The sequence below is a fragment of the Stegodyphus dumicola genome, chromosome 10 (genome assembly GCF_044657685.1).
Source record: "Stegodyphus dumicola isolate Sdum_Otavi_A_Nest chromosome 10, ASM4465768v1".
NCBI lineage: Eukaryota > Metazoa > Arthropoda > Arachnida > Araneae > Eresidae > Stegodyphus > Stegodyphus dumicola.
The window spans coordinates 84930817-84948997 of NC_140777.1; the positions used below are offsets into that span (position 1 = coordinate 84930817).

The 18181-nt window shown below is 31.9% G+C and overlaps 1 protein-coding gene across 9 annotated transcripts in view; it reads left to right on the forward strand.

The window, feature by feature from the left end:
- LOC118186305 (uncharacterized) overlaps positions 1–17935 on the forward strand; it is a 444127-nt gene extending 426192 nt beyond the window's left edge. For 7 of the 9 annotated variants that reach the window (XM_085825193.1, XM_085825199.1, XM_085825194.1 and 4 more), the window contains one exon: positions 1443–17935. In XM_085825193.1, the coding sequence (XP_085681319.1) occupies positions 1443–1555 (113 nt within the window). In that variant the 3' untranslated portion in view covers positions 1556–17935. The remainder of the gene's footprint in view (positions 1–1442) is intronic. The other 2 variants (XM_085825192.1, XM_085825198.1) reach the window with 1 other exon arrangement.
- Positions 17936–18181: the final 246 nt, after the last annotated feature.

The following is an 18181-nucleotide window of genomic DNA, read 5'->3' on the forward strand; positions in this document are numbered from 1 at the left end:
GTGCCATTTTGGGCACACCCACAGAATTAAAACGATAAGTGCTATCTTCACAAAATTTTACTTGTGTACTCCTCTAGGCCTAATTAGACTGCCTACTTTTTTTTTTTTTTTTTTTTTTTATCAAAATTCCGACTTTAAAAGGTAGCGCGCCGGAAAGGGTTAAACTATCATTTTTGTAATGTAGAACAATACATACGATCTACCCTAAATCTTTCCACATTTTGTGCACATTATTTTAACATTTTCGGAGGGAAAAAGGTGCCTTGACAGTTCTTACTGCCCTTTCAGTTGTGTAATGCCAGACAAAAGAAAATCTCTTTAGCGCAAAGATTTTAAATTAAACATCAGATTTTAATGTTTAAAATATCATCACAGACGCCTGTTTTTTTAATAACTACTGCATTTAACCTACCGAAATTGAAGTAATTCGTATATAACATATTTGCTCCTTGAATAAGAATCTAACGTGCTTCCTGGTGTAACTGGAAGCAAGTTAGATTCTTATTCGAAGGCCCGGCAATGGCAGTCTTTTGGCAATGGCAGTCTTTCTTCAGTCTTTTGGCTTCAATAAATTCTAAAAGGACTTCTGCAAGTGGCGCCCGAACTAAAAATGTAGTGGATCACCACCAGGATTTGGCAAGTGGATCCCTAATCCCCAGCTGCCTTTAAAAGGGGAAGTATGCAGGGGTCCCTAAGAACATATTCTAGAATATCTGTTGGATGAAGAACACCATTTTCTTTTTCAAAGTGAATTTATAGTTGGATGAGTTAATAATACATGCACATAAAAAAGAGATCTGTCGCATTTCGCTTTGTTCTGGTATTTGTGTTGGACGCTATTTGTATTTCATTAAAAGTGAGAAAACTTTCATATAGAATTTTATTGAAAGCTAAAACATTTTTAAATTGTGATCGCATAGCGACGGGTACACTTTAAACGATCGGCGGGCGCTATGGTGCCCGCGGGCATAGGGTTGGGAACCCCTGATATAAGGTATATTCTCCCTTCTTTGTGTAACTGGAAGTATGCTCGACGTGTATTCGGAAAGTTCGATTTTCCATCCCCTCGAGGGCAACTGCACGTTTTTCGCGTTCCTGCATCGATATAACTTAATAACTCTACGTGTAATATCGTATATAATCCTCGTAGACAGAAGTCTTTACGTTTCATGGAGGGGATGACCATTAATTCTCAAAACTCAAAATCAATAATCTGAAAAAAATTACACAAATATCATATTAAAAAAGAACATTTTATGTAACATCTCACGCAGGCACAGATAAGAGTTTTTAAATACTTGATTACTTGTGAACTTACTTATTACTTATATTTATTGTAATAATAAGTGTATGTATTATTTAATATAGTAATACGAGTGAATATTATTTCATATAATATGCATATATACATATATTGCCGTTAACTTAATATACTTTTCTAGAAGAAGTGGAACACATCAAGACTACCGGTCCGTGGTACATAAGATTCCGAGAAACCTTGGTGAGGGTCCTTCGCACAGCTTGCTTCTGCGCGCCTCGTCGGAACGATTCTTGAGCGTGATTTCTCCAAGTTCGCTCTTCAATGTGCAAGTCAAGTGTACACGCCGCGAAACCTCGAAGTTCCCAAAGCTACATACATCCATTAACGGAACCATCCATTGCGTTCTTGTACCCACTGTGTGTTCTATGGAACTCCTTCATCTAGTAAATGCCTCATTAATCTCCTTCTGTAGTACCTGCCGTGTCTTTATGTGAATGCTCATGGAATACGATGTTGTGAATTAATTGGTTCTTAACTGTGTCCATGTCTCCATCTGTATATTTCGAAGAACTTGTCCCGAATCAAGTTGATATGGATATTTAACTCAAGCATTCTGGCCCGAGCAGATGTAGAATTGAAACAAAGGCTTCGTGATCCGAGAATCAATGAGAGATTCCTGGGGTATGAAGCCGAAGTTAAAGTATTCTTCGTGGATTGTTCCATGGATTAAATACAAGGAGCTTCGATTATTACTGTGAGATTGAATTAGTTGAATGTAACATTGTACATGAAATATTTTCTTAAAGAAAATTATATTTGCCATCTAGGTTAAATACCGCAAACTAAAAATAAATAAGCGAATAGAAAGATATGCGTAGTCAAAGCAGGATAGAATTTGTAAAATACTAAAGAGATGATTTAAAATGAACTTTTCCTCGGTTGATGTGAAATATTTGTTTCACTGCACAGATATTGCACTTGTACTATGGACAAATTTCTGTTTTTTAAAGAAGGTCTAGGTGTTTTATAGTTGTTGTTGACTGAAGTATAAATCTTGTTTATTGAAAATAATTATAAGCTTCATCTTACGTCATTATCATTCAAACAGTGCTTATTTGAATGCAAGCCGTATAACAGGTGGCATGTAGTTCATATCAGGTGCAATATAGAACTATAAGTCATTGCTAATTATTCCCGAAACATTGAACCTGATGTTCTATTGAATTTTTAAATGTGGGAATTAACTATAAGATTATAATTTTTCTTAAAAACGAAAGGTATTTTGTTGTAAATCGCAAAACTTACTTTATGTGAATGACGATAAGAATTTTGTGTTCTGAAATTATAATCATTGAAATGTTTGAACACTTACCTTCAATCGTAATGTTTTTCATTAGCTATTTTGCTTTTTTAAACTGTTAAAGTATATTTTTATTCTAAATATTTTAACAAACAAAATGAATCTTGAAAAATGATCAGCAAATTGTGATATACTTGCAGTATTAAGTGCCATCGGAAAGTGGGTATTGTAATGAAGAATATAAAGTTAATATTTTGTCTTATTTTCTGAAGGTATATTGATAGTGGAAGTACCTGGCTTTTTGTTTAAACTTTAAATAACACTGGTATATTTTATTTATTGTAAGTATTATGTATCCTTATTCTCTAGAAATATTGGTTTTGGTTTGTTATTATAAAGTTGCTCATTAATGCATTAATTATAAAGTTGCTCATTTTTTTCAAAAATTATTTAATATTTGTGACGGAAGCTGTCTCATTTTTTTTTCTTTCCGGAACGTGTAATCTGGAAAAAGTGGTATTGCTGTGTCTTCTGTTCTTGTGTTATATTTATTTCTGTAGTAAAAAATAACTTATTTCTATGCTTGAGCAATATTCGTCGACTCCTTGGCTTGTCAAAAATTCGCTGATATCTTCTAACTCTCCAAAACTTGGCAAAAGTTTACAATCGGGTGCCCCTTGTTTTTGGCGATTCTTTTTTGATGCCACGATCAGCGCCAGGAAGGCACAATTTCAAGATGGCCGCTACATAAAACCAAAATAAGAAGTCAAAACATTGCACAAGCTCTGTGTCCATGTGCACATCGATTTGCTTTCACTTAAAAAACATCCTACGATTGCACAAACTAGGCATTGCACACTGCCTTAAATTTGTCCATGTACACATCAATCTATTTTCATTTAAATAAAATCAGGAAGCTAAAACACAGTTAAAACTATCATGGTAACCAGAAAGGAGGTTTCATCGCCAAAATTTTTAAAAAAAAGTTGTCGCTAATCGAAGGAGCACCCAATTCTACACTAGAGCCCAAAACTTAACCATTATCTGCCTGTTGCTATATCGGAAATGGTTTTGGTAATGTAAAAAATTCACTTAAGCAATACTTTATATACTATATACATTGTATACTGTATTCATACAACAAAATGAGCATAAACAGTACAGAAAAGAATGTTACATACAAAATTACATGAAAGTATAAATTGTATTCACCGTATTATAGTATACTTGATACTATAATTTACCTTTTTTTTTAGTGTTATATCATTTTTTGTACATTTTATTTCAGTAAATGGTAAAACTGACTAGTATCTTCTCAAATTTTAAATATTCGTGACATACGCAGTCTTTAACATGATAATGAAGACATAAAAATCTTTAACATGAAAATGTTTCCGATATTTCTAGGCTAAATGTTTCTTGAGGAATGTAAAATTGCTTCAAGTCTATATATTTATTACATAACGTGCGCATACAACTAGAGGCGCTCATTTTTAACCATCGTTATTCAAGGGTCAATTATTTAACTCAGTTCCATAGTTTATCCCGATCCATATATGTTTTTCACTGTTTATTTTTTAATATGCAAGGTCACTGTTTATTTTTTAATATGCAAGGTGGTCATAAAAAAACTTCGATATATGAACCCATAGCGGCCTATCCGCCAAACCAATAAAAATGAAATTTTCAGATACTGTCATTTGAAGGTATGTGCTCGAAATTGTGATGACAGACAGACAGACAAAATAGACAGGTGTCTTGTTTTGCACCAGCTAGGTCTTTCTACTCCGATGGGCGAAAAATCAAGCTTAGGTGCGAAGAAAAGGTATATAGAAAGGGTGCAATTTCGATTTCCAGTGGAGAGTAAAAAGAACTTCGTATTGTTTTATACGAGTTCAAAAGGCCTGGAAGAAAAATTGGTACAAAATAAATTTAAAAATAAATGGCCCATAGTAGTTTAGAGGAGAAAGGAAAGGATTTAAAAAAAGATGGTCCTCAAAAGGAAGAGAAGTATAAAATATCTTGATATGTTATAGCGTCCATGAGTGTGTGTGTGTATGGATGTATCAAAAATCGAAAAAATAAAATAAAAAAAACCACCTCTGATTAGGAATGTAACGTGAAGTAAACAAAATTAACCTGAATTTGGAATATATAGATACCCTAGCATGATTTTGTAAAATCATAATAGCATATAAAGCATATAAAGGAGATTTAGTTTTGTAACATATAAGGAATATAGTATATCATATAATTTTGAGCACCACACAAGACAAGGATTTAAAACAATAGAGCTCTCACAATTACGGTTACAGGGAAAACATTTCGAAATTTTTGAATGGCAACACCCAGTTTGTTTCTTGTGCAAACTGATCGGCACATTGAAAACTCATAAATGGCGTTGGAAAATATATGTATGATGAAAACTGCTTGCATAAAGCATTTGCGAAGAAGAGCGTTGTAAAGGACTAATATTAAGAGAGGAAAGGAAAAAAACTTTGATTGGAATTACAACTTTTCAACGGGTGATAACGCATTGCATGCTGGAGATTGTGACGAACTATAAGTTCACGTTTTATGCCATCTTTCAATTCTGTTATATCTCGTGGATTTTATGTGATAACCCCAGACCCAGAAATCCATCGGAGTTAAGTCGATTTGTCGCGGTGGATACAAAACTGCAAAGTTATGGGAGATGATTCCATTTTGAAACGTTGTGCGAATTGAAAACTTGTAATTCTAATGCAAGTTTTTCCCCCTTTCCCTCTCTTGTGTTGTCATTGGTCCTTCAACATATATTTATGTTCAGTGGCTTTATTGTGAAATTAAAGGTGAATATTTTTTTTTCCTCTTAAAACAGCTTAAAACTGAAGGACTCTTTTATAAGTCAGGTCATCTCATTTAAGAGACAATATAATATACAGGAACTCATATTAAAAATTTTAATTATATTTATTGCAAAACCATATTTATGTTCTCAAATTATTTCAAAAATATCCTTATTTCAAGTTATTTCTTAAACGTTGTTATTTTGTTACATTCAGAAGCTATGTAAAGTACCATTCTTGAAAGTGCTTGCTTCTTTGTGTGTATAATATAATCTTCTTATGAAATTCTTTCAGGTAAGTGAAACTGATTCTAAAATAGAAAACAAATATACGTGAAACCTTAGATTGTGTTCCTTATTTTATCATCCTACGTTTATAAACAAAGTAAAGATGTTATTTGACGTTGCCACAAGAGCAATTTTTATTTTTATATCAATTTAACCATGTATGTATTTTATTCGAACTTACTTTAAGTTTAAAGTGTGCGTATATTTGATTTATCAGCATTAAAATTTATGCATATTTTTTTTCTTTTGTAATGTTATGAAATAGGTATACGTATGTATTATTTTTGTGTACTATTTTAACCTGATTTTGCAGTTTTAGCATAAGTTAGTTGTGGTGTATAAAAGAGAATGTGTATGTCATTGTAAATGTCGTCTGATAATTGCCTATTCCATTTATTATCTTTTGTTTGTTTTCTATTCATTATCTTTGGCAGCAGAATTGTTCAGATATAAAGTTCAGTATGCTTCATAAGATATTAGTCTCACGTTTAAAAAAACGTTTAAAAAAATATGAAAATTAATAAAAAATTTCTGTAATTATGGGTAAAAACTATTATATGATTGCTAATTTCTGGAATATTTAAATCAAAGCCAAGAGAAATTTTACTTTTCTACGAATAGTATATGTTATTAAATTCTGCTTGGCATTTGTTCTAGCAATATGCAAAAATGCAAGATATAAGGACACCATTTTTGCATTGAAGGGAAAAAATAAGGAATTCTGTTATGCCAGAATTCTTTGCCATTATATTATTTAAACAAATGTTATTACGGTTTGCATTTTAGCATACTTTGATTTTTTTTAGATTTCTATAAATATTTTATTTCTTAGTAATGGCAACGTATATTCTTATACTCTAAGTTCTTAATTATTATCATATGTTGAATTAATAGCTTTATAAATACAATAGAAGAACGTTTACACATTTTCTAATATTTTCCATATTCATTAATTATAATTATTGTATTTTGTAATCATTCATAAATTATATCTTTTGATGTCAAATGTAATACATTTAATAAATATATTTAATCATGTTTTTAATGAAAAGTAAACCTTTCCTTGCATCCATGTTTCGATTGCCAAAAAGTAAAAAACGGCAGCTGAGATGTAACGTAAGATTCCTTCTTTCATTATATTTCCATGCACTTAAAAATTTAATATACATTTTTCTTCTAACTTATTTGAATATAATAAGTATTGTTTGCCCATTTTTCATTCTAATTTATTCAAAAATAGTAATATCTGAAATGTAAATATATATTTAACGTTTTAAAGATTCTGTTCATTTTTAAACAATATATTCTTTTCGAATATGTAAACAATAACAAAAGAACATCTTAAAATGTTCTTTGAAGACACAATTTGAAATCTACCGTGTTTTTAATATCCAACGATCTTTCATCTTTCTTTGATCCGCCTATGAGCTACTGGCTCGTGAGCATCTCATACTGTATTAGTGTATCAAGAATCTCAAATGCAGTCGATTCCGATTAATAGGTTCACTAATTGATTTCGATAGTTACTTTTATACCAAAATCTTTATAAACGTATGCTAAATTCACATGTAATCAGAGTTTTCTTCACTTATTGGGATAATATACGATGATTAATTTTACTACCATGCACAATGAGATGATGTTTCTCTTCTAGTTCTTAGACGACCTTTAGCATCCTAAAACTTTAACTTCATCAAACATTTTATTTTGGTGCTTTCAAATTTCAGTTAGTGATGCTAATACCTGTCAAAAGGTGTAGCAATTCATTATAACTATACTTATTAGAACACTTCCCATATTTCTGAAGCAAATAGTTCCCAGTCTTACCAAAACTCATAAAAATCTCAAACTAAAAAACTCAATGTCATTAGAACTCTATTTTTAAAGCATAACAAAATATGCTTTAATTTACAGAAAACCAAAGAGCGTGTACATTAATCCGTTAAGAAATATTATAATTTTGAGACTGTATCCACACTATCTGCACAAATACTTTATATATATGTATATATATATATAATAAAATTCCATAGTCAAGAATACACTTAAAATTCTAACTGTATGTTCTTTTCATTTTTAATGGCGATGTTCTCTTATTTGAAAGTACGTGGAATTAAATCCACAGCCCCGTAGTCAAGTTGTTTTTCCCGCTTTTTCTACACGTACAATTATAGAATGTTCTCGAAGTATTTAAAGCGAACTGGATTGGCTGACGAGGCTGACGTCATTTCTTGGAAGCTTCGCCTTTCCAGAGACTATAAAGACTGGCAAAAGGAATATCGGGGCTTTTTCTTAAATGTCACGATGCAGTAAACTTCATACAAAATATTATTAGTAGTTCTTTTTTATTTACTCCGGAGATCAGATTTTTGTAATTGCTATTTTCTCCTGAAATATAATAAATGGATCCTGTTTTTTAATAATATCATTTAATCCTGATAATTTAAGCTACGATAATCCTGATAATTTAAGCTACATTTTATCCTGATAATTTAAGCTACGACTACATTGATGATTCTTCAACAATCTATTTATTCCTGACAAAAGCTGGTACATCACATATATATATAGTAAACCCTCGTTAACATGAATTTCAAGGAACCGAAAAATTAAGGTTTTACATGAAAAAACTTCGTTTTAAATGGGAAATTAAATTTACTTTTGGAATATTTTTTTCTATACATTAAATATGCACAGTATATAGTTTTCTATACATTAACCATATACAGTATGTAGTATATATACATATAATATATAAGCAGTACAATATATTACGTATGTCATAACTTCACGGAAGCTCTACTGTAAAACTAGCAAACAATTTGGATGGTGCACCAAAACTTTCTACAGTATTCAAGGCATGTAAAATTTTCTGGCGGGTAGACAGAATGATATTGTCTTCCTTAACTGTCTTCTGATGGCATTTTTGGCACCTCAGTCCTAACTGCTTTTTCATTAGATTCCGCTGGGGCACGTATGACAACATCGTCATCTCACTCTAATAAACTCCTCAAAAATAACACCGGCAACAATTCTCAACATCTTATACATTTTTCCATTCCTCAGGTGAAATGGCACCGTTGTCACCATCTAACTCGTCATTCCGATTAGCGTCTTTATGTCTCCTGACTCTGCTAAAACAGTTTTATATGGGATCATCAAGCACACTCCAAGCTGGCCTTTCCATCTCGTTTTCCGCGGCGTGAATTGCAGCTCTCACAAGTCGCTTGCAATAAGGCCTTTTAATAACTGCAATATTGCCTTGATCCCAAGGCTGAAGACGGCTTGTCGCATTTGGCGGGTAAAAGTGAACCTTTACATTGGTTTAGTTCACATTACGTATTTTATAGGCTCTACATCTGCCCAGTGGCATAAGAACATGCTTATTGTGTCACTATTCAACTATAAAACGAGAAAGCCTGTTACGAAATGAGCTGCCGATCCAAACGTTTCTATGGTAAGAGTAGATGCAAGGTAAAGTACTATTTGTGCTTTTTAAAACAACGTAGTTTTTCGGATGTACTGATCACCCAGGGACGTTGTTTAGAGCTGCCATCCTGCATTACACGCAGGGGCAACAAGCGTTGTTTACTGCGGCTGTACCATGGCACTTGCCACTTTTTATTCCGAAGATATTACCAAGGTTGTAAAAACGTCCGGTTTTGTTCATACTGCAGTCATCACAACGACGCATACTTAATCCCTCACTTGGTCAAATTTGTGCAATTATTTGTTTGCTCCTTCTTAATCAACTTTAGCTAACCACAAATCACGAATGATGAAATCGAATGTGTGTCTTGGAAGTGGTGCAGCCAACCAGCCGAACAACTCAATTCTTTAATATCTGAAATTTTTACAATCTGTTTCTCTTTTGACTGAATTATAGATCCACTTATAGCTCGCATCTGATTGAACCATTCTAGATGTAAAGTTTCAATATATTCATACTAAGCGAAGCGAAGTCGCTTAGATTTGTTCCCAAAAGCCAAATGCAGTGGCATTAAGAATCTTTTCGGGGTCCACCAGTGGTAAATTCGTTTGAACACTGGTAGTTCGGCGCCGGGCTCAAATCCTGACGAACGGGTTGGCTGTATGTATTTTCTCCATGAGTTACATATACACGAGCCAGTTTCCCTTAGAAAATCATCCACGAAAGCATCCCTTCCCTTAGGCAGATAGCCCTAGAGTGCTTTGCCATAATCAAAAACAAACAAAAAATAAGAAATTTTTCACAATCCTTATGTCTTGCAGATAAGGCTGATTTTACAAATCCGTATTTTTCGTCAATTGTACTTTTCTTCAGTGCATTACACTCTACTTCTTCCTTTTGGCCATGAATCCCTCTCTTACTGCTTGGAAGTTAACATTCATTGCCGCGTTCTGAAAATTACAAGAGTGCCATCTTTATATCTGTCTATCTGTCAAACAGAGCTGTAAGACGATTTGGTAAATAAAGACATGTTAGAGCCCGCTGAAAATTCATATGTAACCAAACTACAATCCAAATCTATGTAAATATTTTATTGTAAATGCAATTAATTTAAATTTTAACTAGAATTATTCATTTAATATGCTGTGTCGTAATGCGTTTTAAGCAGATGGAAAAATTGTAACTTGCTTCCGTGACCACTGGAAGAAGAAGGCTAGTAATTAATTTCCCCTGATGAGTTCCAGAATTATTCAAGATTAAACATTAGTTGTACCACCTAACTTTTAAAGAATAAAACAGTACATCCGAACAAAATTGCATTTGTTGATTGAAGTTCACCGTGAATGCAATTCAAACTTATTGGTGACACGAATGATCGTGGCTGTCGAACAATGTTATTCATGCTAGGCTGTATTTTAAAAAATACAGTGTATTCTGTAAGGTTTTTAATTAAACGGGAAAGAACATTTGAACGCAACATTAACGACAGAATGACAATATAAAAGAGTTCGCTATTTGTGCCCAACCAAAATTTGCGTTAACTGATAAAACGTCCTATAAGATTATGTATATCGTGCCGAAATTTTGTTCATGTGAACCATTTGTTCGCCTTAAGCAAACACGTGTGAAGAAGAGATTGCTGTACATATATATATATATATATATATATAGTATATAAACTGAGAGAAGCAATGTATAGTAGAAACCCCTACGATGATAATTTAATGCGCGTTTAAAGCAACAGCAAAAATATATAATTATTAAAAACTTTCTTTCAAATTATTAAAAAAACGAAAAAATGACATTAAAAGGTAACTTCTCTAGTGAAAAAAAAAAACATTCTAATTCTGTATTTTTCATTTCAGAAGTTGCCTTTTAAAAATTAATTTCACTTTTAAAGGTTGACGTTCTTACGCCGCATGAAACTTTTTTAAAATAATTCAGGAGAAATATAAAAATTTTTAATGTTATAACTTAACATTTTCCTTAAAAAGATTTTAAGCTGTAAATTTGATTTTGAACTCAGCAATAATGTATAATTATTTTTAAAAATTTAGATTAAAATTTATTTAAATTAAAAATTGCTGTAATTTATCATTTTCCTTCAAAAGAATTTAAGCTCTAAATTTCATTTTGAGCTCGTCAAAATTTTTTAATTTTTTTAATAATAAATATCTTGAATTCTTAAGGAGACTCATACACCTTAAACTCCTTATGATCTTCAAATATGTGACTGTTGCAAGAACTGGAATATTTTATTTATTTTAAACGCAATTACTTCCAATTTTTTACAGCTGACTACATAATATAGCTGCTTTGGAAACTAGTCACCAGAAAGTTTGTGTTGCCACAAATATTTTTGTAATTTAATCCGCTTTGTGACAATTTTTCGTCATGTTTCCACCTTGAGCGCTTGATGTTTTAAAAACGGCTAATGGTACATACTTGAAATTGGTTGGAATTCTTTGTATGGGCACTATTTTCTAACTGAACTAAAAATCTGATGAATATTTTAATAGTAAAAATTTCATGCACAAAAACATTACAGATTTTTTTAATAAAATACATTTTATAAACTCGACTCCAAATAAAATAAAAATGTAACATGAAATTCTTAGAATTTTTGGTTCACAGTAGTTTCTAAATGTTATAAAAGCTATATATTAAATATTAAATATGGAATTAAATCGTGCGACAGAATGTTTCAAACTGTGCGCGAAGGTAGAAACATGACAAAAACTTTTGTCACAAAGCATATTAAATTATAAAAATAATTGTGGCAACACAAACTTTCTGATTACTATTTCAGAAAGCAGCTATATTATGTAGTCAGCTGTAAAACGTTGGTAGCAATTGCTTTTAAAATAAATAAGTTATCCCAATTCTTGCAACAGTCACATATTCGAAGATCTTATGCGTTCTAAGGTGTACGAGTCCTCTTAACCGCGTTTTTATAAAGTTACTAGCAAAAGAAATTTAAAGGTTTTCTTTAAATAAAATTTGGCAGCAGATTTTTACCTTAATTTTATTTTTTGAATATTTGAACTTGGATAATGTAAAGGCATCTGTTTCAAATCTGTTTTCACCACAACAGCATTCAAAGCTCCTCTGTGTGACTTGTGAATGCATGATAACAAAACCGCATCTAACACGGGTCTCTATCACAACAATATTTTTTAACGTTCCTCTCTTCAACTACATTTCATACAGGAAGGAATAAGGTCATATTATGTTTCGAACGAATTATCTGTATTTAACTTTGTTCATTTCGTTGTCGATAAAAAACCTCTTGCCAGAGCGCTCCGTGCATATTCTATATCATTATTAAATTCATGGATATCTTCATACAATTTAAATGCTTATTTTATCAATATTCTCTAAAATTACTCTTTTGTTTTAAAAGAATTGGATAAAGCGATTAAAATATATTCTCAAAGCGATTTTAATTTTATAATGAAGATGCAGATTTGCTGAATAAATCACATTCTAATTTAGTTGAAATTTTTACGACTTTGATGTGTACCATTTAATCGGAATGGAGTGCATTATAATTTGAATTTGTTCTAGTTTGTTTAGTATCGTATAATAAATGTGATGTAAACATGTGCATAAATAATTTTCCCCTGCGTAAAAGCATGAATTTGATTTCTTCGTGATTTCTGCGTGTTGTTAGTATCTTAAACTGTTTTTTGTGCTCCTCCTATCTATTCTTTTGAAAGCAGATTGTTTTGAGCCTTGTAAAAAATTTGTAATAATAAGATATCACGAAACAAAGCAAACCATATCTAAATTTAATATTAAGGAGATTATGTATCTCATTTTCTACATTTTAGATATTTGCGTAGCTACATATACGTAATAAGGAAGTATTGATGCCAAAAGACCTTCTGCAGAAATGTAATAAGAGTACAAGTCAGTTATTAGAATTGTGTTGATAATAAAGCGTTCGTAACATTTCTCATTTCACTAATACCGTTGGTGCTTCTTAGATGTAAATACTTTTCCCGTTGGGAAAAAATTTGTGAAATGCAATAGATGTTTGACAATGCTTTTTTGTTCCATTTTCTTTACTACTCATTTCTTGTATTTCAGTAATCAGTAAGAAAACGTGTGCTTTTATTGTATGGATATTTTTATGCAATATAAATGCTTATTCTATCTATATTCTCTAACATTACGATTTCGTTTAAAAAGAATTGTATAAAGTGATTAAAATATATTCTCAAAACGATGTGAATTTTACAATGAAGATAAAGATTTGCTGAATAAATCATATACTAATTTAGTTGAAATTTTTACAACTTCGATGTGTACCATTTAATCGGAATGGAGTCAGAGAGTATTAATGGCCGCGTATCATTGCGTAATGCATTTCAAAGATTATCACGGTTACCTGAAATTATGGATAATCGGAATATTATATCTAATACGATATTGATGTAAAATCCAGTGCATACAATAACATTTAATTGGTAAATTTCACATGTAAAATATTATGAACATTCTATAAAGTGACTGTAGTCATGTAAAGAATTTCCAAACACTCCCTTACATCACCCTGAATATTCTCGTGATGCAAATGTGTCCAACTAGCAAGCAGAAGATCCGAGATTCGATTTTTTGCGTGGCAAAGAAGATTTTCAGCCTCTGTGATAATCAGTGATAATCTAAGAGTCTGTAGTCTCTGCAAACTGTATGTTATATTGTATATTCAGAGTTAACATTTTGCCTTCATATAAAAAAGGGCTCTGATGTGTTAGCGTTATCTTTAATAGAACGATAGAACGATGAAAAAATAGTTCTTTTAAACTATGCAGAAATATATATGTTACCGTGAAAGACCGAAATTGGAGAATGTCGACTTTCACCGGAGAATGTTAACATTCACCAAATACGTTGGTGAAAGATCGAATATTGTACTACATTCTTGTATATTCGGACCCTCACCGGTGTATGTCGACCATCACAGATATGCTCTGGTGTAAGTTGAAAAGAGAGGTCATAAAGTGTGATAATAGTTTAAGTTGTTGCAATAAATAAGATTTGAATCACATAATTTAGTAAGTTTTTTATGACTGTTATTTTATTTTCTCATTTAGAACGTACTGTATAATTAAGTAAGTTTTTAACTTCTATTATTTTCCTTTCTCATTTTGAATGTATTGTGTGTTTTAGGTTCTCATGTTCTTAAGTTCTTATTTCAAGTCTCAAGTGCGTTTATTCGCGACTGAATGACGGAGAAGAAAATATAATATTGTTATATGTTCAACATTCACCATTAGTACAAGGTGAATGTCGACATTGACCGGCGTAAGTCAGAAATAAGAGTATTTGGAAAATATTTCGGACATACACCAAGAGAGTATGTGAATGTTGACATTCACCGGTGAAAGTCGACATTCTCTAGATTTCGGTCGTAACATATACAATGTAAAAAAATAACAGAACAATAAATATTTTGCCTTTCCATGGAAACTCCATATATTCTATGAAACAGGGGTCCAAATCATTTTTGCTTGCTGAAGGTTATGGATGTGATATTGCGTAAAAAAGCAGCTTTGGTCAACAGTGAGCTGTGTTAATTTCACCGCGTTACTACATTTTTTGGCTTAAGTAAATATCACAGCATGACGCGTGAGTGAAATTAACACTGACAATAAATATGAGGGAAATCGGTATCATATTAGAGGGAAAAAAAGGCTGTGAATGATAGGAAAAACTCGATTTTGTTATCAACGTACTGCAAAAGTATATAAGAATCAGCATAAAATATGCATTTAGCAAAATATTGTTAAACGGTGTAATCAGGCGTATTGGGATAAATTATATTTCTGTTGTAAGGTTTTCCTTATTTTCTATAACAAATTATTTTAAGATTTGGTACCTTTCCTAAACCTCTCATTTTCTCCTCGAATTTCCTCGCCAGGATGAAAACGTAAAGTTAAGTGAAGTGAGTATTTAAACGGATGAATCTTGTTTATTCAAAGCGGGATTTTGCTAGCCAGCGCACGTTACTAGATTGTCCTTGCTGTTGCGCGGATTGCTGATATACCTCTCGGCCACTTAATGAGTATATCGCCGAATAGGTTGTTGAGTCAGCCTCGTTAGCCTTAAACTGTTCGTCCAGCACTACTCTTTATCTTCTGAATTTATTGCGAACTATTCTCAAGTTCCACTTCTAGTCGTCGGCATTTTATGCTAAGAGTTTGACGAATAATAAAGGGTTATTTTACACTTCTTCTGTGCTTGTGTTCTTTTACGCCTGTGCGAGAAGTCACCAGGTTACCTCGTAAGATCGTTTTAACTTTATGAAAGTACGATCTTGCTATGTAAATTGCACTTCTTATAGCGATCTTTTCATCAACTATTTTACGAAATCTATCAAAGTGAGCGCTTGAACATATGAAACTAGAAATGGGAGAAGTATCATCTTTAAAAATTTAGCTTAAAATGTTGTATGGATTACTATACGAATAGCAATGTTTTGCTATTTTATAAATATCTTTAATACTCACGATTCTGAACTTTTCGAAATCAAACACACACACACAATAAACAAAAAATATATAAGCATATATACTTTCGTATGATGACAGGTAACCTATCCATTAATGTAGCTTCTAAAACTCCATGACATATTTGTTTAGAAGTAAATTTATGAATTACGAATCTCTAAATCAGCTTATATTATCAAATGCCATCAAACAATCTGCATTTGAAAGAATAAACATCATTGTTTCGTAGCTGTAGTTGATATTTAATATTTATTCTTAAGCCTATCTTTTCCAAACCTGTTTCATGAAGTAGAACTTTTCCATTTTATAAACGTCAAGATAATATGGCTTGTTTGCTAAACACGTCGGGACCATTAATGAATTTCAATCGAAAAATTCATATTTTTAAGCATTTTTGTGGTAGGAAGATGAGTAGAATTGATGATGTCATCTATAAGTTTATGTTGTCATAACATTTTGTTTTAATAAATCCTTTCTTGCCGTGAAATCTTATACGCTCTTTATATCATGGCACTTGTAGGAAAACGCACAGAAAAAAATTCTCTTAAAATATTAACAATCCAAATTATAATCATAAATTCAAGCATATGATTACTGTTAACAGCTTCTTATTTAAAAGTGCAACTTAATCATTTCTTTCCCAATTGATGGTCTAGTAAGTATATCGTGAGCAACAACTGGTCGTACACCATAGTCCTGATTTAAGGAGGAATCAAATAAGGTAGTCTTTCCAACTATTACGCTTGGTCATGGTACATTTTAATGTAACAAAACACACGAAAATCTATTTTCTTTATAGTTGGCTGCTAAACTGTGCGTTGAGCAATAGATCACGAAATGTACGTTCCATTGCTTTACGCTCGGTTTTATTGTCATGTGAAAACTTCTTTAAATCGAATTACAATTTTTATAATCTTTGTGTTGTTGTGACTCGTCTCACTTGTCTGACATCAGAATAAACCCACGAAATTTATTGTAAGAAGGAGTGCAAGATTGCACCTGTCGTTGGCAATAGCCTTGACCACCATAGTGACAGTACGACTTTGCTCAGTTCTGCCCCCAGTGTGTTTGGAGAGCATCTCGGGAGGACGAGTCCGAGGGTCTCTCATGGCGTCACTACTTCTTCCCTAAATCTGGACGGGGTGATTCCTCCTCTGGTAGGCAATAAAAGGCGACCGCATTTCCGACTTCAGTAAAAGAGCTCTTTATCCTTGGAATCATTGGGTGACATAGAGGGTGAAACCAGAATAATTAATAATGGGAACTTGTTGCAGAGGGATTTCTCCTCTGGTATGAAAGAGGCACGATTGCATTCAGAGTCCGGTCCTCCTGGGCCAAACCAGACAAGGAATATCTATGCGACCTTGTTATACACTGTTAGTGAACAATTCTGTTAAAGACTGGTTGATTGAATTAACAATATTTCTGCTATTACAGTGAACAATTCTGTTAAAAATTGGTTGATTTAACTAACGATACTTCTGCTATCCAGTGACGTTTTCCCCGTCTAAACAAGTGTTATTCTAATGATTATCTGTCAAATTGTTGTTGATTGCTAGATATAAAGAGGGTATAATGTTTTTTCTGTGCATTTTTATGTAAGGAATAATCAAACTTGAAATGTTTAGCATATGAAAAGTAAATTTCCTTTGAGAAACCTTTTATCAATAATAAACAAATATTTTATTCAAAGAGAAATTCATAATGATTTTTGTTCTTAAACTACAGAATAAATTGCATGTGCTCAATCTTTGTGAGCTGTTTTTGTCCCTACTTTCTTTGTAACTCTATAAAACGTGTATGTTTTTATAAATGTGATCTGCCAGTTTAATGCTTAACCACTTTAGTGCAGTCTCATAGACACAGACCCTTTCCTTTTCTTATATTTTTACACTTTTTTCACTTCATGTTTATGTTAAGCAAATACCGTCTTGTTTCATTGCATAATCCTTATTTTTATGATAATATTTAATAGTCTGAGTATGTTATGATTAAATTTATTACAATTATTACAAAGTATGTAATCAAAAATTCACTTTGGATACAACTTATGTCAATGATACCTGCTGTGAGGCTGCATTCCGGTGAAAGTGTGGCATTATTCTTATTACTGTGGTTAAATCTATAACCTATGTTTATGGCAAGAAAAGGTATCAATAAAAACAATGAATGTAATTAAAAGAAATTTCGATTTGAGTACACCAATAATATATTTGAAATATTCTTGTACTAAATATTTTAGAAATTCATGTGTATGAATGTTTATTTAAATGAAGAAAATATAATTACAAATAAAATTTCCATGAAGACGAAATTATGTAGTTTTTATTTCATACTGTATACATTTTTGTTTTCAGAATTGTAATACGTCAACCTAAGATCAAAACTAAAATGTTATCACTTAGTGAATAACTTCATCAATATATAGAATTTAATTTCTGGGCAACTATTATATTTTCAGTGTTATGATAATGGATTTTGTAACATTTTATAAGGTCTGGTTCTCTTCTGTTGCTACTTTTTATTAATTAATTCTTAAATTTCCATGCGAGTTATCGGC